This window comes from Phyllostomus discolor, chromosome 14 (genome assembly GCF_004126475.2).
Source record: "Phyllostomus discolor isolate MPI-MPIP mPhyDis1 chromosome 14, mPhyDis1.pri.v3, whole genome shotgun sequence".
Lineage (NCBI taxonomy): Eukaryota > Metazoa > Chordata > Mammalia > Chiroptera > Phyllostomidae > Phyllostomus > Phyllostomus discolor.
The window spans coordinates 23,016,085-23,040,570 of record NC_040916.2 but is presented as its reverse complement, the minus strand read 5'-3'; the positions used below and the strand labels follow the sequence as shown (position 1 = coordinate 23,040,570).

The window sequence follows — 24,486 nt, the reverse complement described above, 5'->3', positions numbered from 1 at the left end:
ATCATGTCAGTCGTGTGGTCTCTGCAGGGGGGACCATGGGCGTGGCGTCTAGCTGACCTCGGAGCACCCTGGTGTCTGTCATTTCTCACCTAGCAACGGCCAGGGCTGTAGTACCATGCAGGGGGCAGTGGGGACACAGACAGGCGGGTGGCTCGCCCTGTCACAGACTCACTCTGATCGTGGCTGGGTCAGTCACACTTTCAATTCCTATGGACTTGTTCCAGGCAGCTTTTCAGAGAAAGGAGCCAGGATGAAAGAGTTTGTGTCCCCTGTCCCTGTTCTACTTGGTTTTCAGAAAAAGCCAGAGGAGGACCAACCCTGAGAACCCTATGTCAGTCTGTGGGATGAATCCGTTTGTCTGCGACACGGAAAGCCCAGGAGACGGCTTGAGGAGGAGGACACCCGTCGGTCCCAGGACCCGGTGCCTTCACACGGCTGCAGCGCCTTCCTGGGCAGACGCAGGCACTGCGCCGTCTCCAGAGTAGACGTCTAACCGCTCCAATCGGTCCATGCCCTTACTCCGCACTCACCGAAAAACCGACACAGTCCCCAATCCCATTTCCCCGGGAAAGCAGAGCTAGACCAACGGAAGAGTCAGTTAGCCTTGACTGGGTAATGCTGACCCTGCTTTCAGTGAGGGACATCTGAGGGCACTCATTCTCACCAACTCCACACTCTCCTAACCGCAGCGAACGTGCACAGAGCTGCAGACTCGCGAGAGCGGGCCCGTAGTGCCGACAGGGTGTCGGGCAGGGGGAAGAGCTCGTGGGCAATGAGAGCATCCAGTTTCTTCTTATTCTTGCCTCCTCAGCCTGCACACGGGCGATCGTGTTCAGGATACCCGCATGCTGCAGAGACTTCCAAGATGCCAGTTTTTGCTATAAAGTGCGGAGGTTATAATTTTCGAACGCCGAGGGACTGCACAGGAAGACCGGTAATAACGAGCACTCCCCAGGAGAGCCAACACTAGGCGTCTCTGTGTGGCGTGGGCAGATTACTCCCCCTCCACCAACATACTGTCCCGCTTCAGTGTGGGACTTGCCTTTAGTCAGGACGCCCCCAGGCTTAGCCCTGGCCAGGGAGCTCGGCTGGTTAGAGCATCATCCCGACGTGCCAAGGTTGTGGGTTCGATCCCTGGCCAGGGCACACAGAAGCAGCAGCCAATGAGGGCATGGGTGAGTAGAACAACAGAGCAAGGGTTCTCTTCCTCTCTCTCTCAAAAAAAAATCATTTTTTAAAAAATTGCCATGTTTATAAAATTGGAGGGCAATTTCCTGTGAGCTTTATTATGGCAGAGGAGCCAAAAGACCAGGTATTAAGGAAGAGCTAATTAGTCAGTATTATCCTCACGGAACTGCTGCGGAATCAGCTTCAGTAACTAGATAAACGTGAACCACGAGGAGGAGGGTGTGTTTCATGCATTACACAAACAGTGACCTGATCTCACTGGGTACCAACTAGCATTTACAAAGCGACTTGGATTTTTCTGTTGATCTCCGTTGCTGTTGAATAACCCTAGCTTTGATGGTGGGACAACTTCATTCTTCAGGTGCAGGACCGTCTGAGCTGAAGGAGAAAAAGAATGATTGAGGGCGGGAAGGAAGGCAAGCCTGGCGACACTCTGAACACTGTGTTTCCTTCTGCTTGACTTTAAGGGGGTCCGTGTCCCCAAGGTTACCACGGTAACATGTCCTGAACATGCCAGCCAGTTCCGGGGTCTCAGGGTGAGGTGAAGACCCCAACACCACCAGTGCGAAGCTCTTGGAGCGACACGTCTACCCCGGGGGCCCAGAGCAGCGCATTTAAGTGCAGAGAACGACATGTCTACGATGTTGCATATAAATATTTCCTTTATTTGTTTATGGTTAAAATTTTTAAAAATAATTTTATAATTTTCTTTTTTTAAATTTCTTTAAAAGTAACATACTTTATTAAAAGAAACAAGGGAAATTTGATTTTTTTTAAAAGAAATAATCTTCATCTTCACGGACAAGCAAGAAACCAGATTTCTACACCAACTAGTGGAAGATGAACCACTGAGGAGTCCAGTGCCGAACCCCCAAAAAGGACTTACGTACGTTAGGGCTGGTTCTGTCCATCCAGCTGAGACATTCCCACCGCTGCCCTCTAGTCACTGCTGACACCCTAAAAATGCTCATTTTCCTGGGCATCCTCTTTTGTCGGAAGATTCAGTATTTATTACATTATTTACATTAACTGACATTTACAAAGAGTGGCGAGACCCGAGACAGCACTCACCGCATGTAAGACTGGTGTCTTTCTGAATGTTCTTGGTGAGCCGTCCAATTCAGCAATCAGGTTGAAATTTTCGTAACCTGCAGGTGTCTTTGAGTATCTCTTACTCTGCTTCCTCCCTTCAAAATTCTTCCCAAACAGAACATTTTTGCTTCTTAGTGTTGGTCTGGTAGAATTTTTTTTTTAAAGATTCTGTCTGATACATTTTGGATTAAAATGACCGAAGAAATAACACCTATCTAGGATCATTTCCCCCTCATAAATACTGGCGTTTTCTGTTAGCCCCGTTTCAAATCCAGAGTCCTAGTCACACGTCAAGAGGTCCAGGCGTGCGAGTTTCTGGAGAACCTCCAATTTCAGGACGAGAGCTCCCCCACAAGAGGATTTACTTTTACTCTGACTCGGCTGTTCCGTGTTAGTTAACTCGTCTTGTTGTTACAAAACCGGACTGGATTAACAAAGACCCGGGCATTTGGTCAGGGACCGAGGGACATCCCCAGGCTCCTGACTCGACAGTCACTCCTGTCGGCTGCCCCGACACGTCAATCGAGGGTTCGGCAAGCACCCGTCTGCAGGGTTCCATCGGGGAGCACAACGCCGGCAGACTCCCAGCAGGCCGTTTTGCTGCCGTTAGCACTTCAGGGACAAGGGCCAGTGACAACGAACTTGGGGTGTGAGTTGCCTGTGGATTTCGTTCACACGCATCAGGACCGGCCCCCCCTCATCGGAGGCCGACTCGGAGACGGACCCTGACTTGCAGCTGGATGATGGACATGTCCGAAACCTACGATGATCTTCTCCAGTGATTTGATTATGCCCAATTGTACGGTGCCGTGCTACTACGCTTTTCGCACTGTTTAAAACCCCCATTTCCACAATTCCAATTCCAAAAAATTACTCTGCGTCCCCTTATACAGCCAAAAATAGGTTTACTGGAATGTTTTCAGTTGTAGCCGAGGGCAACGGCGTTCACAACACTCAGCTTTGGTTACACCCGGAAACGCGTGGAGACGGCTTGCAAAGCAGCTGTGATAACGTGAGAACAGTCACGCGGACGCTGATGGGATGGCTACGTGGGCTTCCCCCCACCCCGCCTGAATGCGAGCGCGCCGGCCCAGGCCCGAGTCCGTCCCCGTGCCACGGAGGCCGCACAGGCGGGAGCACCGTTAACCGCAGACGCAGTCAACCGGCAAGTGTCCGGTTTCCAGTTAGACCCTCGGACTACGGCGGAGCAGAGGCTGGTGGTCTCGGCCTGCAACGCGATCATGAAAAGCACACTCCGCCAGAACGGAAGAAGGTGATGGACGTTCTCAGTGCTCCAATTGGAAGTGATAGGTGCCCCTTAAAGGTTTCTTGAAGAAGTTTTGAAAGTTATATACATGTGTTTCATTTAAATTACGCAGCCATTTACTAGTATTCTTCCTGTCCCAGATTTTGTCTGATGAAGACCTCCGTCATCCAATCAGGTGCGGTATTTCATAACGGTGAGAACTGCGAGGGGAGAGAAACGAGAAGGAACACGTCAGCACCCGGCCCACATGCCCCACGAGAACGCTGTGGTAGCGGGAGTGCAGCCGCAGCCGGCTCTGGAGGCCGGCGATGAGGCCCGGGCTTCGGGCCGAGAGGGTGGAGGGCGAACGGGAACGGAAAGGCGAAAACACTGCAAAGCCACCTGCACGTCTGACAGTGGCGTTCGGATCAGATTACGGCGGAACCTCGGCACGCAGCCGCTGAGACACGGGGCCTGGCACGAATAACACCCCTTTTTATTACATAAGAGTCTTTTTGTTACAAAAGCATAAGCATGTAGTTCTGTAACAACAGCAATATCACACTCAAGCACACCGTATGACATTGTAGGTGAAATGTTCAAATTGCTGTCCATCTTGTGTGAGACATCCATGTACCCTACCAACCACTCTCAAGCAAGCCTGACTCCTGCTGGACCCTGTATGTTTTAAAATATTTAGTAACGTAGGAAAATATTTTTAAAAAGGTTTTATTTTTTGAGAGAGGAGGAAGGAGGGAAGGAGAGAAAATGAGAGGGAGAGAAACATGGGCCAAGTGCCTCTCACAGGTCCCCATCTGGGGACCTGGCCCTCCACCCAGGCACGTGGCCTGATGGGGAACCAGACTGATGGCTTTGGTTCTCAGGGTGGTGCTCACTCCACTGAGCCACACCATCCAGGGTGGGAACATTTTCTAGTATATTAATAAGAAAGTTAAGTAAATAATCTTAGTTTTTGAAAACCATGTTTACATGTTAATAGGAAAAGACAGTGTGTGTGTATATATAATAGTTACATTAACAGTAACTGCCTCTGTGTGGTAAGATCACAGCTGAATTCTTTCTTATCTATGCTATCCCACATTCTCCGACCTGTCCACCGACAAGCAGAAGGCTCTGCGATGTCCCTAGTTGAGCCACAGCAGGTGGGAGGGAGGGACAGGACAGCGCCACCCGCGGACGGCTGCTGTGGTCTGCAGGGCGTGGCCCCAGGACGGCCCTGTTCTGGCGAGCATTTGGCTCGATCAACCCTTTCTTTGTGAAGAGCTTTCAGCTGCACGTGTGTGTGTTTAGCACCTCTTGTCAGGAGAGAATTCGATCTTTTCGAGGTGCAGAAGGGGCTGGGACTCTCTGGAGACGAGTGTGGCACCCACAGGGGTCCCACTGTGACTCTCCTCTGGCCCCTTGGAATGCCTGGATTGCACAGCCACCCCTTGAGGTCCAAGCGCACAGCTTCCCTGGGCCCGGGGGGGTGGGTAACCCCTCCACAGGAACCTGTCAGAGGCCGTCGGGGACACGTGCCGGGGGAGGGGGTCCTTCCAGTGTGGTGCTGTGTGGAGGGCTAACCCTCGTCTGATTCTCCGTGAGAGGCTGCCCAGGACACGTCTCATTGGTGCCAGGAGGGGGTTCCCTCGGCTGACTGGTGAGTTACCAGGGGACACCCTGAAGTCGGTTTTATTGTCATTCTGGTATTTGCCAGTACCGTCTTAGGTTTTGAGTTTCATTTTTTTCCTGGTGACTGAGCTTATAGTGACCACTTGTGGCCATTTGATGCAATTACAGTTTGGGTTCTCTGGCGACCAATGCCGTTAGACTGTAACTCTGACATTATATACAGGATGGTCATTTTCACTCCAAAGAACAGAGACCTCTGTGCCTTCTGACCCACTGAGGGTGTTTCCAGGTGACTAGAAACCTTTGCAGAAGTGTCGACTCACTGTCTGAGGTATGCAGCTGTCTCATAGGGTCCCCAGCAGAAAACCAACCACCCGGTTTCAGGGTTAGATGGGGCGTCTCCGGCTTGGTCGCCCAGCACCGGGTCCCCGCTGAATACTGTGTGGAGCCCGGGCCCTGAGTCACGCGGGAGAGCGGCCGCCAACCTAGGGAGCAGCACGCACTCGTAAGCACAAGTCCGACCCAAACCAATTTCTCGGCCTTAGTGGGCTGAGAACTAAACTTTTAAATTATGGGAAGTCAAAATGCCAAAACCTCCCCTGGCTCCTCTTCGGGAACCTGAGCCAGTTATATCTATATATACATATCTATATATCTGTATCTGTATCTATACCTATGAAACGTGGGGCTGAGTCGTGTAGGGCACAGCGGGCAAGCACAAGGCCGTGGGCCGAATCCGGCCCTCCACCTTGTTTTACCGGCCTGGCACCTTGCTTCTACCCGATGGTAGTGCCGAGCTCCCACCGTCCTAAAATTACATCCGGCCCTTTGAAGGCAACCGGGAGGCTGGCGTGGCCCCCGGGGGACATGAGTTTGACGCCCCTGGTGTGTGGTTTTATGTTTTGGGTTGGCCAAGAAGTCTGTCACGTTCTTTTCCTACGATGGCCCGAGGAGCACTCGGTTGTCTCTGACTTCATTTGAAACAGTGTTGTTAGGTTGTGTTGTGACGGCTGTCCTATCGGTGTGCGTTTGAAAAAAACTTATTGAAAAACTGGTGAATTTTTGTGCAGCCATTTTAATACTGGAGATGGAAGAAAATGTGCAACATATTCAGTGTATTATGCTTTATCATTTCAAGAAAGGTAAAAAAAACACCTGAAATGCCAAAAAAAAATATGCAGCATATGGAGAAGGTGCTGTGACTGACCAAGTGTCAGAAGTGGTTTGTGATGCCTCTTGGCACTGTTGACATTTTGGCCAAATAATTCTCTGCTGTGGGGCTGTCTCATGCACTGGAAGATGGTTAGCAGCACCCCAGCCTCTGCCCACTAGAAGCCAGTGGTGGGAGAGAGCCAACATACTCAAAATATCCAAATCAATGAAGTTATTGGTGAAAATGAAAAATATGTCTTTTATTTTATGGAAAAAACTAAACGGACTTTTTCGCCATCTCAATGAAAGGATCTCTGAAATATTTCAAAGAAAATTTTTTTTCTTTACAAAAAGGGAAATTAAACTAATCAGGCCTCTTTGATATGTTAAAATTACATGGGAGCCCTGACTGGTGTGGCTCAGTGGATTGAGCACTTGCCTGCGAACCAAAGGGTCACAGGTTCGATTCCTAGTCGGGGCACATGCCTGGGTTACGGGCCAGGTCCCCAGTGGGGGCATGGGAGAGGCAACCACACGTTGATGTTTCTCTCCCCCTGTCTTTCTTCCTCCCTTTCCCTCTCTGAAAATAAATAAAATCTTAAAAAAAAAATCCTTCGGTTTTGATAATCTTTGGCCATGGAAGTTTATCTGTTTACCACCACCCTAGTCTGTGTTGGTTCTTGGTGTCTGTGGTTGTTCTGCTCTGTAAAGTCAGCACACACACCGGAGTCAGGGTGCACGGCCTGGACTCCAAGGGACAGCTGCTGACCCTCGGGGAGTGGGGCTGGGAGGCAGGGCACGGCTGCGTCAGACGTCCGTGGGGACCGTGCCTGTCAGGTACCCCACTTCTCACTGCTCGGGACGCCGTGGCCGTGAAAGGGGCTGAGGCCCGGCCGGGGCTCCAAGTCAGCGTCGGCGCTACGGGGTGGACTCGCAAACCCAGAACCCACCAACACGGGGGAGGACCAGCCCTGTTTCTTTGTCACGAACCTCTTTTCCCTCTAAAAGGAGAATATTAGCACGGGCTTTGTCAAATGGTTATTCTGAGGCACCTTCCAAATCCTCATACGGTCCCTGTAAACACAGGCAAAGGGGCCTTGGAGAGAAGGAGGGGTTAAAGAGGACCGTGCTCTAAAGAGAACATCAAGGACATTCAAGACTGAAATCAAGCTCAAGCTCAAATCCTAAATGGAAACGAGACAAAAACATCCACCTGGGGAATTTATCTGGATCTGCCTTCCAACACGACCTTAAGTGCAGGCTGCCGCGCCTGAACACTGATGATAAAAGGAAAGTGGGTGATGTGGCCCTGGGGTAATAGCCGCCGCCGTCTGCCCACGAACAAAGTGCTGGGCCCTGCGCTGACTTAGGGGCCACTTCAGAGAGCGGCCGGGTCTGGGCTGAGCGCTCCTGCCTCAGGCCGGAGGTCACTGGTTAACCCCGACAGCCGGACCAGGTCGACCGAAGACACAGTAAGAGAGAATTAAACTCCAAATCAAAAGACAGCCCCCCAAGTTAACAGCCCAGTGGATACTTACTGATGATCACCAACAGAAGGATACCAGCAACCAGAGCCACGATGACTTTTATCTGCAACACACGAAAGGCGGAGGGAAGACGTTAACACTGACCTTGACCTTGCTCACGAGACTGTTGTGTCCGTCACCGTGTCCCACTCTCCTCAGTGAACAGGCTCATCCCTGGAAAGGTTCTCAAACCTTTTCCACATGCACTTGCCGGCAAAACGTGCATCTTTTGTTAGTAACCGGGGCCCCCCAGGTCCGACAGCTCTGCCTGCCGGGGTTCTGCTGTTCGAGGGCTCACAGCACAGTGAATAGCGCCGATCACGGCCTTCGCGGGCCTGGACGCTGTGGCTGTGACTTCCTGCACTCATTTCCCCAGGAGACCAGGAGCAGTACGGCATTCCACCAACTCCGCTAAAAAGCACCCGACGCAAATGACTTAGTATACACAGTTCAAGGCAGCATTTTTGTAGCACTGTTCTCAAAGTATAGGAGAATTCTGTCAGTTTCTGCTATCCACACTTTCTCCTTGGTGGCCGAATCTCTGTTCTGTACAAGAGAACTCAGACTCTTCATGAACAACCTTCTGTCGTCGTGAACCACATGGCTGAGAGCACGGTGAGTCAGCCTCGCAGCTGAGCGGAGGAGCCGTAAGACCAGGCCCCAGTGAGCTGAGGGACACTTGAAGCTCACGTCATTTCTCTCTATGATGTCATCGCATTCCTCATTTAATCCTAAAGTGCTCGGATTATGAATTGATTTGATTTTCCCGATGAAGTCAAACGAAAGTCTTATTTTCATCAAAGATTTCCACACGTAACTGACTGAAGGCAATTCATTCAGAAGAGAAGCTCCCCGGTCACGGTGAACACGTGACTGTTCACCACCACCAGCAGCAGCCAGAGCAGCCGGTGAACTGTGTGCAAAGCGGAGCTACTGGTGACGCAGTGGCAGCCGGAACACTCAGGGCAAGAACGAGGTGGCCGGGAGACACAGGGACGCTTTGTGATGTGGACACCAGGGACCTACTAAGGTTATGAATTATGACAACCGAAAACCGTAGAAACAGACGCAGGTCAGATGGCCAGGGGAGGGACATTTCCAGTCCGTGCCTGGGTCCCCCTCAGACTATAAACTGAAATACTTCACCGGCAAAGTGATTCAGAGAATACAGGGAAGCTTTGCTTCTCTTATTTAACCTGAAAATGTTTCTGAATTTGGAATTTTATGGCAGTTTCCACCTTCTCCCCAAACACACGCAGTGCGCCCCACTGACGCGCGGTGTCTCGGCAGACCCACAGGGCAAAGCACCATGGGTGTCGCTGCAGCCAAAGCCCCTCGGCTGGCAGCTTCCCCCCTCGGGCCCCGGGGGCCCACTGGGTGGGCACCCTCCCCACCCACCACAGCACCCTCCGAGAACACCCTTCCAGGACCAGGCGCCTGGGTCGCAGGGGCAGGGAGGGGGAGAAGGTGAATGGCTCACGGACCTGTTATGTTCTTCCGAGCTAGTCTACGGAACAGAAAACTTCTATGGAAATAGACATCTGATGAAAATAGAAAATTTATTTTTTCAAGAATTTAAAATAGAAAATGTAAATTCTAGACAAGCGGGGGATGGGACACGTTTCTTTCCTAGGCTCCGTCCCCAAAAGCAGGGGGCGGGGCCGCCACGGGCAGGCAGACAACAGCGAGTAAACCCGAGGCGAAGCCCGGAGAAATCCTGAGCACGCGTGAAGGCCAATTTCAGAAACTTACCGCCAAACTTGAAAACGGAGACTAAAAAACAATGAATTTATGCCTAAGATTTCAACAATGCCAGAAATGATACCCAGAATTGGGGGGAAAGGAGAGATTTGCTCCTATGCTGGAAAATTCTAAGAGGAGCATTTTCTGTTTAATGATTAGTAACCATTCCTTGGTTTAAGAAGTAAATTCAGTTCTACAGAACGTTTTGCAGAAACATATCAGTACATAACAATTCTCACTTTTCCTTTTAAAAAATTTCCTTTTTCCCATTTCTCTGGAATAATGAGGGACAGAGGAATTCTCTTCTTGGCCATACTCGCCACAATCTGACATATAATCTGCTTTTACGCCCCATTTACAAAATCCCATTTTTCTCTAGCTTCCATTTTATCTTAATATCTGTAATGCTATAGGCTGTTCCCAAAGGTACTAAAATCAAATTGTAAGAAATACTAGTATTCCTTGTAAGTTGAGAGGTAGCTAACTTGTTCGTAACCTGTGGACAGCCTCCTGTGAAGAAGTGCCCGAACCCATCCTTCTGGGCACTGCTTGGTTGCTTCAGTCGCCCGTGTCCCCAGACCATGAATTTTGTCACCCAACAACTACTCACTGAGCCCCCGTCTGACAGGGGCTCAGAACACCCGACGGAAAGCAAGGCGGCTGTAACCGCCAGGCCCTTTCACACCTGCCCACCCACCGGGTGGCTGGCCGGCCCCTCCGATCGGCCGCATCCCATGTACTCACTTTGCATCCACGCCACCACATCTGCCGGCGCAGTTGCTTGGATCTGTTGCTGAAAGCAGTCGCATTATCCGATAGGCTTTCTGCATCACAGAGAGGGTGGAGAGGAGGATTAAAGGACAAGACGGGATTCTATTCTCCGGTCACACAAAGATGAGAAGATACTGATTTCTACTCCTGCAAACGCACTCCCTCCTGAACCGTGCCCTCCCTTTCTTCCGCCCACGCCCTTTCACACTGCATGTGCTAAAAACCCCTCAAAAGCAAGGTCACTGCCGGTCAGTGCCCTCCATCTGCTGCTACACCAAGATGAAGACGTCTTTCCAGGGCTGCAGGCCTGTCAAGCAGATTTATGAACCCCGGTAAGGAAACACTAACAATTCAAGGGCCTGGCGCACGTACAGAGAAAACTGCCACGTGGAGGCTACAGTCTTAGACGATACCACGAACGACTGATTTTGAAGCAAAAAAGAAGGAATTTTAAAAGTGGTTAAACAGGTTTTTTGTGTAAAAAGTCTATTCCATTCTCAACTGATCAACTAAAGAAACAATGAAACAGTAGGATGAGTCAAAGTACAGGGAGCTCCAGTTAAAATGCTGTAGGAACCAAACACCGTTTCCCCAAGTCAAGGCCCGAACTCTGGCTGGAACGATGCGAGCAGTGCGCCACCACCAGGCCCAGGTCAGCAAGACCAGGCCGCACACGAACTGTCTGTACCTGACTTGTCCTGGAGTTCATCCAGCCTCTCCCCTCTCTCGATGACCTTGGTGATATTTTCTTGCATGACATCAATAACTTCGTCCACCTGATTCTGAACACTAGTTTAAAAAAAAAAGATCAAACTATTAATTTTTGTTTTGAGGATTTATAATTTTTGAAACTTTCATCAGACGTGGTAGAAATAAGTACATTTAACTTATAGTTTCGTGAAGCCCTGATCTCAAATCAAAGGGACGGTGAGAATGCTCAGTAACTGAGGGCGTGACTCTGTCATCGGCTGTATTTTCTCGTCTGCAGGGAGCTGAGGCGTCGCAGGGACTCGAGGCATCGCAGGGACCCGGCCGTAGCCCGAGCTCACTGCACAGCTCACACACCGGGACCAACAGAGGGGCTTGCCCACGTGTGTCGGAAGCTTACGGAGAACGCTCAGTTTCCCAGGTGGACGGCAGGGGTGTGCCAGGACACGGCCGTGCAGGGGGTGTGACTCTCCCCTGTTCATCGGTTTCCCCTGACATGGCATTTCACACACCTGGCAACACCTGGCAGGTGGGAGGCACCCATTATAGAGCAAAGAGGAAAAACTTTTTATTGTTCTTCAGGATGAAAGTATGATTTCCTCCTTTGTACCAGGTGACGAGGGCCTATTCTATCCAAATTTCAGACTGTTCAGTGAAGATTTAACGTAAATTCAAGGCTTTAATAGTTGGTTTTCAGCTGCCCACTTTCCTCCCAGAATATACACACGCAGACATGTTTGCTGTTTTAAGTGTCTATTTTCCTCTGCTGCTCCGATCACTGGACAAAACTAGCTCATACTAATGTACGGAGTGAGTCACCGGGACACCCTGATTTCAGGCTTTCGAGACCCTGGGCAGAGAGCCCACCTACACAGTGGCTGACCTCCTGACCCGTGGCAAACGCGAGATGATAAGTGCGTCTTGTTCTGGGCCGCTAGGTCAGGACAATCTGTCACGCAGCAACAGAAAACGGAAACATCTGCCTGGTCCTCGGATCGGTGCGTTGGCACCTTGGTCCACTATTTCAGAGCCCACGAGCTAGGACCAGGCTGAGTGTAGACGTCCTTCTTCACACCAACGGCTGCCGGCCCGAAGTCCGAGTGCCTCCCCAAACAGGCGATGCCCCACCCAGGACCCTTCCCACCGAGTGCCTTCTCCCCCCAGGGTCAGGGCAGCGAGACGCCCGTCTACGGCTGTAGCCCCAGCCTTCAGCTGTTCTTCCGCAGAAGGTCCGCAGAACTCGGTCCGTTTCTAGGGCTGGTTCACTGCTGCACCCACCCCGACGCCGTTCCCGGGGGGACTCACATTTGCACCCTGAGGTACACTCACTGCAGCGTCACCCACCACCTACCATGGTGTGACAGGCATACCATGGTACACCACTATGGTGCACGCTGCAACTTCTAAGCTGAAAATTAACCAGAAAACCTAGATCACTATATAGATTAGGACAGTGACAGACATGCAAAACTCTGGAAGGATACAAAAAGACACGTGCACTTCAAAAAACTAAATCTGCTGCATTGCTTTTTTATCATCACTCTGAAAACGGGACTGGAGCTACTGATTTAAAACCAAAGCAGACCTTGGTGTGCTGCTAACTACATGGGCGTGACATCAGGTGATCGCATTAACAGCCACCAAGGGCTGGGAACTGCATTCCTCAGCAGCAATTCAGAGATAACAAAAAGAATCGGGGCTTTAAAACCCAGCAGTTACAGTTTGTCTGTATCAGGGCTCACCACTTTTTGTCTATAAAGGCCCAGGTAGGGGACAGACAGTCTGGATTTTATGGGCCCCAGGGTCCTTGTTGCAAGTATCCAACCTGCCTTGTGGTCTGAAGGCAGCCCTGGGTAGTGAGAAAACACTCGGGCCCGGCTGTGTTCCGATAAAACTGTACGTACAAAAACAGTGGCTGGTGGGCGGTGGTCTGCCCACTCCGGTCCACACGGAAAAATGACAACCGTTTAAACAATGAGTATCTTGGAAACTTACTGCTTAATCTTATCATTCCTAGGTCCAAATCTTGGTCCAGATGGTCCCCTTCTGAAAGCAAAATACCAAGTGCACGTGAGTAACGAGAGCACGAAACACAGACACACACAGAGAACACGCACACTCCAGCCCACTGAGCCGGGGGTGTGGAGCGGTCGCCACCACCCACAAGCAGCCCCGCTCCTCTGGCGCTGCGGGAACTGAACGCCGTGCAGCCACGCCTGCCCTGGCACCTAACCGGGGCGGGTCCATCCTGGCCAGACCTGTGTGAGGGCCCTGCCTGGACATGACTCCGGAGGGCTGGTCAGGCCAACTGATTCTGACAAAGTATCAAGGCCATTCAATGGGGAAAGAACAATCTTCTCACCAAATGGTGGTGGCATGATTGGGAAGCCACATGCACCCTCCCCCCCCCAAAATTATCCTTCACTTAGTCACACACAACAATTTAAAATACATTGAACTAAATGTAAAAGCCAAAACTATAAAACCCCTAGAAAAGAAACACTGGAGAAAATCTCAGTGATGTTGGGTTTGCCAAAGATTTCTTAAATAAGCAAAAATAAATTTAAAAAAACCAATAAACTTATTTCATCAAAATCAAAACTTTCATTTTTCAAAAGATACTGCTGTGGAAAAGGAAAAGATTTAGCTGCACCCCAGGGGAGAATATTCATGGGGAGTGCTGGCGAGGCTCTGGAGCAAGGAGGGCTCTCGCACAACGCTGTGGGAACAGAAGAGGAGACACCACTTCAGAAAACGGCCGTACCCACGAACCAACCATCTACTCCCCAGTAATTACCCAAGAGAAATGACGGCAGGTGTCCACACACACAAAAACCCTGTGTGGAAATGTTTACAACGGCCGAAAACTAGAACTACTGCAAACAGTCATAGATCAGCAAACGGCTGAGTGAGCTGCAGAATATTCACACAGTGGAACGCTTCTCAGAGATAAAAAGAAGCAAACATACACGCGACAGCACGGATGATCTCGAGATAAGCAGGCAGAGAGCACGAAGCCAGTAAAAAAGGGGGCCCAGTGTCTGGCTCCATGTGAAACAAAACTCAAGAAAACCCACACGACAGTGAGAGAGCAGGTCCGCAGTTGCTGGCGGGGGTGGAGGGGGCGGCGCTGGTGGAGGGGGTGGGGCTGGGAGCACGACAGAACCTGGCGGGGCGGGGGGCAAGGAGACGTCTGACACGGGGGCTGTACTTATGATCGACTGAGGTGATGCTGTCACAGGTACTATGTCCAAACTCGCATTGTGTATTTTGCATGTCAATTATATCCCAGTAAAGATGTTTAAAAACTTACAGAAAAAAGTCCTCTTCTTCATCTGAATCATCTTCCAAAAGATTTCTCTGCCAAAAAAAAAAAAGAAAGAAAAAAAAAAGGATGTGAGTTTCCAGGTTCCCAGGGCCCACCCAGTGTCAGGAGGAGTAATAAAACATGTTCTGTTCTGGTGGGATTCCTGGTGGGAAGCCCCTGAGGCTTGGAGCTCAGGAATCCCGCCAGGACAGACTTTCCAAAGAAAATGCTTCTAAGAGGGGAACCCTATGACCCACTCCGAGGCAGGGAGGTCGCTGAATGTGGTGTGGGAAGAAGAAACGGTGGGTGATCGGGGGAGTGAGTCCCTCCGCCTCCCCCTGCCTTCCAGCTGCTCTCTGTTCAAGTTCACAGACGGGCCTGAGCATCTTCTATGTGCTGAGCACTGCTCTAAGCACCAAGGGCCAGCTTTGAACACCCCACACAGGCCCGAGTGCTCACAGGAAAACATCTGGTGGGGATAAAGGCCATACAGAAAAAGCTAAGAGTGATGGGACGGAAAGGGACTGGGTGGCTGAATGAGACGAGGCTGCCACAGGAAGTCACTCTCCAGAGGTGAAAGTTAAGCTGAGATCCAGCTGGTGACAGAGAGCCAACCAAAGAGCAGGGCAAAGCGCATTTGCTGCTGCAGGCAGACCGGCTGCAGAAAAAGCTCCAGAGTGAGAATCACTTTCACAAATGAAGGGTCTGACTTCTCCTTTCAAAAGTAAAACCCAGCCCTGGCTGGCCTAGCTCAGTGGATTGGGCACAGGCTGCGAACCAAAGTGTCACAGGTTTGATTCCCAGTCAGGGTACATGCCTGGGTTGCAGGCCATGACCCCCAGCAACCACACATTGATGTTTCTCTCTATCTCCCTCTCTTCCCTCTCTAAAAGTAAATAAATAAAATCTTAAAAAAGCCACAAGAATGAAGAGCAAATTAATTAAATATAAAAAAAATAAAAAAATAAAACCCAGACATGATTAGAGTTCAGATTTTCCAGCCGGTATCTGTTTACAGGAAATCCACCTAAAACAAATGTCAACTAAAAGGTGGGGGAAAAGCAGTGGGAAAGATACATCAGCAAATTCTAACAAATAGGATGTTAGAGTTAGCAATGTTAATATAAAAACGAACTTGAGGACAAAGGCATTAAACAATCGAATAAAAATATTTTACAATGATAAAAAGCACAATTCACCAAGATTTAACAGAAATGAATGTTTATAATATGGCTTCAAAATATATTAAGCAAAAACTACTTAAATTACAAGAAGAAATGAATACATTCAAAGTTATAGGAAGATTTAACAGATTGTTCAGATAGAGAAACCAAGAAGACAAAAAACAAATAATATAGGACTTTGTACTCAGCAGATTTTATTTTCCTGGAAATATCCAAGAGAAAGGATAAGCCACAAAAGAATTTTAATAAATTCCAAAAACTAAAGAAGTCACATTTTCTGGGCATAATGCAATGGAAATTAGAACAAATAACAAAAGGAAATTTTAAAACACTTTTTTAAGTGACACATTAAAATGGAAATGGAAGTTGAACGGACTAGTTAGAAATGAATGATTCTGGGAACATCACAGAACAAAACTGCAGGGTATGCTACAGGGATACTTAAAGGAAAATGTGATCTCAAATGCATTTATTTATGAAATGACAAAGACTGAAAAACACAAAATAGGCAACTTAAGATGGGTAAGTTATTCCTAAGCAACAAACAACCCCGGAAGTGTTAAAGGTAAAGATTAATGGATTTGATTACATAAGCATTTAAAATATGAAGAAGATACCGTAAACAAGGTTAAATAGCAAGTAACAGATTGGAAAAAATAAAAATCTACAACATACTTTCAGATCAAAGGTCTGATATCTATATTAAATAAGAGCTCTGACAAACCTGTACCAAAAAGACATGTTACAGAAAATCGTCCAAGGAGAGAACTGACAATTCCCAAAAGATGAAGAAATAGCAATGACCACATGAAGAGATGTTCTAATTCAATAAATACTCGGCAGGAAGATGCTTTAATTCCTTCAACGAATACTTCTAGAATGCTATTCTAGCTAGCAAGTAACAGATAATCATTACATTCATGACAGTTTGTTTGCCTTAGCGGATGATGATACTAAAGATAAAGTGTCTGTATTATAGCTGTACAATGAGAGGCACACCCGGACACCAATGTTTTCACACCCATTCATTGAACAAACACAACTGCTGGAAACATTGGAAAAGTTTAATGGGACACAGTGAGATACCTCTTCACACCTACTTAGTGCTGGTGCAAAGATAATTAGTGTCGGTGCAAAGAAGTGGGTGGTGGTGAGAAATGCAGAGGAACCGGAGCCTGCGCACACTGCTGGGGGGCGGGGGTGTAAAAACTGCAGCCGCCCTGGAGATCAGTTTGGCAGTTCCTCAAAACACTGAACGTGGAATACTTCCTTAGCAGAATTCAGCAATTCCCCTCCCGGGTGTTTACCCAAGGCAAACGGAAACATGTTTACACGGAAACTTGTACTTGGGTGTCACTGCAACAGCATTCACAATGGCCAACAAGTAGACAGAACCCCAAATGTCCATCAACTGATGAAAGAGTAAAGAAGATGTGGTATATCCATATAGCAACATTATTCAGCAGTGAAAAGGAATGAAGGACTGACACGCATTACAACGTGGATAAACTCTGAAAACATTCTAAGACAAAGAAGCTTTTGTGTTACAAAAGACAACACATTGTATAATTCCATTTCCATAAAATGTCCGGAATAGACAAATCTATAGATCTGCGGTTGCCTAGGGCTGAGGGGTGAGGACAATGTGGGCGGGGGGGGGGGGGGGGGGGGGTGACTGCTAAAAGCTACAGGATGTCTTGCTGGGGCGATGAAACTATTGATTGTGGTGACGGCTGCTGTGCCATTCTGAACTGTATGCCTCAAATGAGAGACAAAAATACAATAGAAGGAGACCTCAGAAGACCAACAAGGATCTATCAGCCTTAAATGATGCATCAGACCAGACGAACTTAACTGACATCTATGAACTTCCCATCCCAAAGTGAGAGGATGCACATTCTCAAGTACACACGGGACATTCATAAGAATGGACCATATGCTGGGACACAAAACAAGCCCCAGTGAACTTCAGAAGACTGAAATCATCACACCAAGCACATTTTCTGGGCACAATGTATAAAAACTGGAAATCTGGAGTATGTAGATATCAAATCATAAAGTTGGACATTTAAAATTTATACAGAGATTGTGTGAGCTTGGAGCCAAAATGCATTTGGATGAAAAAATGACCTGAACTGATGTTAGCTAATTTACTTACGTGTACAGTTTTAATTTCTATACTTAGAATGGTCCGATGCTGAACTGAGACGCGTTCATGTTTGCAGGTGCTGCTCCAGACCTCCAACATGCTGTTGCCTAAGATGCACTTACGGCCTTTCTAAGAGCTGAAGCATTCTAAAGTACAGCCACATTCGGCTCCAGGGTTCTGAATCAGACATCACGGGTTGGTGTAAAATTCCCTTTGAGGGACTAGAGAGAAGCCGTGCTCGGATTCCAGCTGAGTCACCGATTCAAGCAGCACGTACTGTTTAATGTTTACTATGATGGAAGTGGAATTAGAATACAGCCAGAAGCTTTCCATTCTTCTAACATTACAAAGGGAACGAACACATATTTTCCCTCCTTCTTTTCTGAAGCCTCAGACTCGGAACTTACCCTTTCACTCTTCACAGAACCAGTGACGTCGTCATCGTTTAGGTGGCGCTTGAACTTGGGAGGCATATTTTTCAATCTAGAAGTGCTCTTCCACTTCCCGGCAGAGTAAGGGCTCACCGCCTTAAAGAGACAAGATTTCATCGGATCTGAGAGGTCGGGAAGAAGGTGAGGTCCCTGCAACGGAGTCCAAGGCCCTGTGTGAAGGGGCCTCCTTCACTTCTCTGACTTCAAACCACTCCCTCCCTCCTCACTTGCTCCTTTCCAGGGACCTCACTCACACCAGGCTTTAACATACCGGAAACAGTGTAAACCATGAGAAAATGGATGTAACTTTCTCAGAAGAACACGCAGAGGAAATCAGTGACAAGGTTTTTGTAAGATTTAAAGGCAGATTACACAGGAGGGGAAAATAGGAGATGCTTCCCTGAAAGCAAGACATGAAATGCTTCAGGATTTTAACTCGGAGTCAGAAGACAGGGGGACACTTCTAGTTCTCACTTTAGGTTAGCTGCTTGGGCGATTCCGTGCCCTCGTGTGTAAAGTAGTGCTTTCCAGGCTTCTGCGTGGACTTGGGAGGGTCTCATCAGGTAATACATGCAAACACGTTCTGTAAACTGTAACATCCTGTTCTGAGGCATGGCACCAGTTTCCAAGGAAAGGGATGTTTGGTCAGCCCTGTTCAACAAACCAGTTTCTTTTCCCCCAGCAGAAAGTCTCCTGCCTTTTATATGCTAATGTGCACTGTGCATTGTGACTTCCCAGAAAAACGCTTGGGTATGCAACAGACTCAACATTTTCTTGAGAAAAAGCTGACATATGCAGACATGAGTTTTTCATTGTCTTGGGCTGGAAGATGGATGAATAATGAGACTAGCTAAGGTTTTACTGTGTGCTCGGCACTGAACTTGGGGATTTATGTGCATTTTCTGTTACTCCTTGGAAGTAGGCACTAGAAAACTAAAAGAAAGCTAAGGCTTAGTAAAGATAGGTAATTAACATTGTTAGCCACTCTGCTCGTGGAAACAGCAGAGACACGGGCCTAGAAGAATCCATGGCTGTGCGTGATCAGTTGTGATGTTTATTCAGTCAGTTGCCCTTCAGGCTGCACAGTTGTGGTCTAGAAAGCCCACTTCCCTGTAACAACCCAGCAGCCCTCCTTCCCCTTCCACAAGAAGAAACCAAAGATGATCTTAAAATTAGGTATAGCTAGACGTCAGTTTGTTGGTTAACACATTATAAAAATCAACAAGCCCAGCACCCAGTTCACAAACCAAAGTAATATTTTAAGTTGGCTCCCTGTCAAAACAAAATGACAGACACTTTTCTTTGATAAGAAATGCTCCCAAACCAGAAACTTGACCACATGTAACAAAAAACAAACTCTTGCCACCTGAGTAAACAACTCCAGAGTTTATTTAACACCGTTTCTGTCACATACAACTGGCCCATTTCATTCCTAACTTTGATTTCAGAATAATTCATTCATGCAGAAATGTTACGGAATGAATGGAAAAACAAGTGACAAAGGAAGCAATGAAGAACTGAATTTTTCTTTCCATTATACTTGAATTTGTTTGCATGGTAAACCCCACAAAGGGGCTGCCTCAAACATCTCAAAGCAAATAACAGCCAGACTTATGTAATATCTTTGTAAAATATACAACAAAGCTACAAGCTTAACGGTGAGCAAGACCCATGCTGAGGTCCCATAATCCAAGATGAGCCTCAGGAAAGCAAGAAGCCAGCGTCTGACAAACAGAAAGGCCAGCAGCAGGCATATTAATTAACTATGCATCATGAACCACAGGGCAACTGATGATATTTGTACCAAATAACTCTTAGGAAAAAAATGACGTTTAGAAATCAGACTTATCCATATTCTACCTAAAATGATTTGTGCAAAAAGCACATATGCATTCAGGTGTTTGTGTCTAGGTCTATGTGTAAATAAGAATCTTCATGATGTATTTCAGCACGGAGGGAAGAACACCGGTGCACAATTCACCCCCTAAAGACGTCATCACCGTCTGCTTCTCAGGTCATCCTCCTGCGTTTACAACGTGATGTATGTATTTTTGGAAGAGGCAGTACGGCGTTCAGGGGCTTTAATAAGTAACACACTTCTAACCTGTTGTTTAATAATGTTGGCAAACAAGTAACAGAAAACCCTGTGTCTCATTTCACACAGGCTTGCACCCGAACAAGGCAAAGAGGCTTTCCTTGTTCCTGCCTCCTCCCCATTTCCGACTCCACTTCCCCATCCTTGCCCGCAGTCTCCGCGGGTGCAGTCTCCGGAAATCAGTGACTTGAATTGGGCGCAGCCTGGAGAGGCTGCTATCCCCCAAACCTGCCAGTGCGAAGACTGCCCGCACCGGCTGGTCCCTGGAACCCAGCCTTTTAAATCCTGACACCAGCACAGCCCTCCCGCCAGCGGCTCCTCCCCACCACCCACCCATCTGTCGCCCCAGGTCTGCTCCCAACTCGCGGCTCTTCGGCCCCGAGACACCCGCCGTCGCCCGCACACCAGTCCTCGCCGCCCTTCCTCCCGGCGCCCCGCCCGACCCCAGGCTCCTCCCGCTCGGGGCTCCCTCCTCGGGCCGGTCCCGCAGCCCGACGTTGACGTTGCGGGGCCGGGGCGTCGTGTCCGTTTCCTTCCTCCTCACTAGCCACCCCGCCGCACGACCGGGCGGAAGCCTGTACCTGAGTCTCCCGGGGCGGTCTCGGGCGGCTGGAGGAAGGGGCGGGGAGGGGAGGCACACGACGGAGAGCGGAGGCAGTGGGCGCCCACCCGGCGTCGGCCGCTGCGCCGCGCTGCGCCCCCGCTCATCGAGGCTGTCGGCGCTCCGCAGCCTGGTGCCAGGCGGATGGGGGCGGGGCCAGGGCGGCGATCGCCGAAGGAGTCGATTCCACCCTCAGCTCTTTACCGGGAAAGGTCCAGGCCGCGGCGGAGTCGGGACAGGGATCCCCAGGCTTGTATTGTGCTTTGAGGGAGGAACGACAGGTTCCCACTCAGGCCGGGCGGGAGCGGAGGACGTTGGGGGAAGGCGGAGGCAACTCTCGGAAAGTCACTCGGGTGGGCTGATGAGTTGTCACTGTGCTTAGGAGGAAACCGAGGAGATGATGATGGGGGCTCGAAGCCCCAGACCGGCTTCAGATTGGCTAGGGATTTTCTTTTTTAAATTTTATTTATTTTATTTTTAGACAGAAGGGAAGAGAGAGAGGGAGAGAAACATCAATGTATGCTTGCGTCCCACGTGGCTCCCACTAGGGACCTGGCTCACAGCCCCCTGGCGACCCCACGCTCAATCCACTGAGCTACACCAGCCAGGGCCGGCGAGGGATTTTCTGGAGGGACGTATGTGTGATCCCTTGTTCATGGAATCAGAATTAGATTTGGAGAGAGAGGGTTTCTAATGCGGGCTCCTGGTTTTAGACGTTAGGAGTCTCCGGTCCAGCGTTGAGAGGTGACACAGCTAGTTTGGGACGAGGACGCAGTGTTCCTTCCCCTGCATGCTTTAGAGTTCTAGCCTAAAACAACTGGGTCCAGACACTAGGCAGACACGGGGACCCTTAGGCGTCAGGAGGGAAACCACCGTTGCAAGGCCACTCCGCTGCCCCCACTGCTCCCGCGCCAAGTTAGCGTCACGTTAGCCTGCGGTAGCTGGGCGCAGTAATCCAAAATTCCTTTTATTTATCCATCCCACCCACACGCCCCAGCTGCATTGCTTTACTCATTACCCCTCCCCCCATTACTTGTTTGCTACAAGTCTTGCACTTTATTTATGGTCCTCTGTTGGTAAGTGTTTTAACTTGGTGCATGTTTAAATCAAACCCCACGCTGTAACTAATTGAAAGATACTTTGACAAGGACACGCTCAAGTTAATGTTGCAGAATCGAATCACCTGAAAAGTTTTAAAAACGACTGATTTAGTTGGCCTGGGATGTGAATTGAAAACTTCTGAAAGCCTGGGTGTAGGTTCATGATGGGTCAGTCTACTACTGGGCCTAAAGGGTAGACCTAGGAGGGAAACTAGAAGCTTCTAGTTTCTCTGCCTGGGCTTGACGGTGAGCTGGCCCCAGACTCCACAGGTGACCCAGAAGTTATTTTTTTTCTGTCTACAGTTGATTTTATATTTGTTTACCTGCTTGCTATGGGGTGCTTCCCTGCTTTGGTGCCACAGCCAGTGAGAGCTTTCACCTGCTACAGCCTCAGCCCTTCTTACACAACTGAAGGCAATATGATTACTGCGTTCTACCGCCATGCCATTGAAAGCTTCTATGAATAAACCATTGTTTTTTTTTTAAAAAACCGTAATTCTTTAGTTTCACCACCCATTTTGGTATAATTGCTTGGAGGAAGGGTAATGTAAGCCCCACCTTTGAATCACCTGAACAAAGTCCCTTTCACTATGCCCAACATTCCTGAAAGCTTAAAAAAGGTCATTGGGTGGAGTTAATATAAATCAGCTATATCAGTAAGCCTGAAAGAATATGAGTAACACTGGATTTAGAGTCAGAACAGGGTTTGGGTCTCACCAACTTGAAGAATTTATTCTCCAAGGACAGCTGTTTACCATCTTTATATGCCCAGGTATTTTAACAGAATACCTGTCACATATCTTATGGATGAACTTTTTCCCTTTGATATATTACCATCTTCAGCAAGTAATTGAAGTGTACTTTGGGTGGAACACCTGATTTTTATGTATTAAATGCTGTTCTAAACTGCTTTTTTTTTTTTTGGTGGTGGTGGTAGAAAACTTTTATTATGGGCTGAGGACAAAAAACATCCAGTCAAATGGGATCCACGAGATGCTCATGGTAGATGTGCTGAGTGCTAGAATTCAGGAGAAAAACAACTTGTTTTCCAAGGTTTTTTTCTTTTTCCTCCAAAGGAACGGAAGTTTTTCATTAAATGATGGAGAAAAACATTGTAATCTTTCCCAGTATCCAGGCTGTGAAAAACAAAGACAGGATCCCCAAGGAGGCCTTGTGACAGTCCTCATGTAGAAGTCTGATGCACCAGGCACCGGCTATCACCCTTGGCAACACTCCCTCATCTTTCCTGGCGTTTCATTTTCAAACGGTTATTGCCCACTAGCCTCAAAGTCACACAACTTGCCATGTACACTGTGCCCTTACCTTTCCCCATCGAAGTGGCTGTAACTGCCTAGCAGTGCACGCGTGTCAGGAAACCAGTGTGCCTGCGGGTGTGCACGTGACACAGCAGGAAACTGCTGAATGGAGAATCCTGGGAATCAAATATCACACTCAGATGAGGCCTGAAGACACTCAGTCACATAACATTTTATTCTTCTTGATGAGTTGGAGTTTGGCCTCAATTAGAAGTTTGTCCATCCCACGAATGTGGAGTAATAATGCATGAGGAAATTAACTGGCCAATCTGAGTGCTATACAAACTAAAATATACTATTATAATCACAGTATTACTAGGCTATTATAATCATGTCACCTATGGGGACCCTGCAAGATGCAGCAGCGGAAGCCGCCTCAGGCACTCCTTTCCGCGCTCCTTCCCTTGGGTGGGGAGGAAATAATGTGAAAGCAGCCAGTGGTTCACGAAAATAGATTTTTCTCTGATGTTATTTGTGGAGGGCTTTTAGAGGAAACTTTTAAAATCATGGAGTTGGAACCATATCCATTCTGACGTATCTCAGCGCTATTTTAAAACAGTGGCTCTCAAAGGGCAGTCCCTGGACTAACGTCATCAGTATTGCCTGGGAACTTGTTAGAAATGCAGGTGCGTGGGACCCACCACAGGCCTGGTGAGTCAGAAGCTCTGGGGCTGAGGTTCAGCAGTTTGTGATTCAGTAAGTCCTCCAGGCGATTCCGGTGCATGCCAAAGTTTAGAGCTACTCTTAAAACCACAGTTGAAGTCCACTTTGACCTATTTAACACTTAGCCGGCTACTTGGCTGTCTATGCTAGCGAGGTCCCAGACCACAACTGCTCAATGCCAAGCCTGCCTGCCCTCTTTGGTCTGTATATCCCTCCTGCGATTTATGGTGTGTTGGGAACCGCCCTGCCTGGTTTCAGAAGCTGTTACCTGCCTATGTCTAAGGCTGAGTGAGAGACCCTGGGACCCTAAGCCACTAAGGAGATAAAACTTATCTTCCTTATAGGGGGTGACACCTCTGTCCCCTTTTACTTCACCCTGCTTGGCCCCGGATGACTGGTTAGTCAATGACCAGTAAGACTCCTCAAGGGATGGACGACCTAAGACAGGTTTGGTCACAAAGGGGCCCTCAGGGAAGGATTTGGGGGGGGCAATAGAAAAAGGGGGTGATGGATCCTCGCCCTTCGGCTTTGCTGTAGCTTGAGTCCTCATTGTGTCTGCAAGAAGTCTCCTAATCTCTTTGC

The 24,486-nt window shown here is 48.6% G+C and overlaps 1 protein-coding gene across 2 annotated transcripts; it reads right to left on the bottom strand.

The window, feature by feature from the left end:
- Window positions 1–1,966: 1,966 nt before the first annotated feature.
- On the bottom strand, window positions 1,967–20,966 carry VAMP4 (vesicle associated membrane protein 4). 2 transcript variants are annotated; one of them, XM_028530846.2, is made up of 8 exons: window positions 20,806–20,963; window positions 18,106–18,225; window positions 14,372–14,418; window positions 13,054–13,104; window positions 11,039–11,139; window positions 10,324–10,403; window positions 7,849–7,900; window positions 1,967–3,747 (listed from the first exon to the last, which is right to left on the bottom strand). In XM_028530846.2, the coding sequence occupies exons 2-8, from the start codon at window positions 18,169–18,171 to the stop codon at window positions 3,719–3,721; spliced, it is 426 nt and encodes a 141-aa protein (XP_028386647.1). In that variant the 5' UTR covers window positions 18,172–18,225; window positions 20,806–20,963; the 3' UTR covers window positions 1,967–3,718. The 2 variants fall into 2 exon arrangements, with proteins under 2 accessions (XP_028386647.1, XP_035870948.1); XM_036015055.1 differs by lacking the exon at window positions 13,054–13,104 and having other exon boundaries at window positions 20,806–20,966.
- Window positions 20,967–24,486: the final 3,520 nt, after the last annotated feature.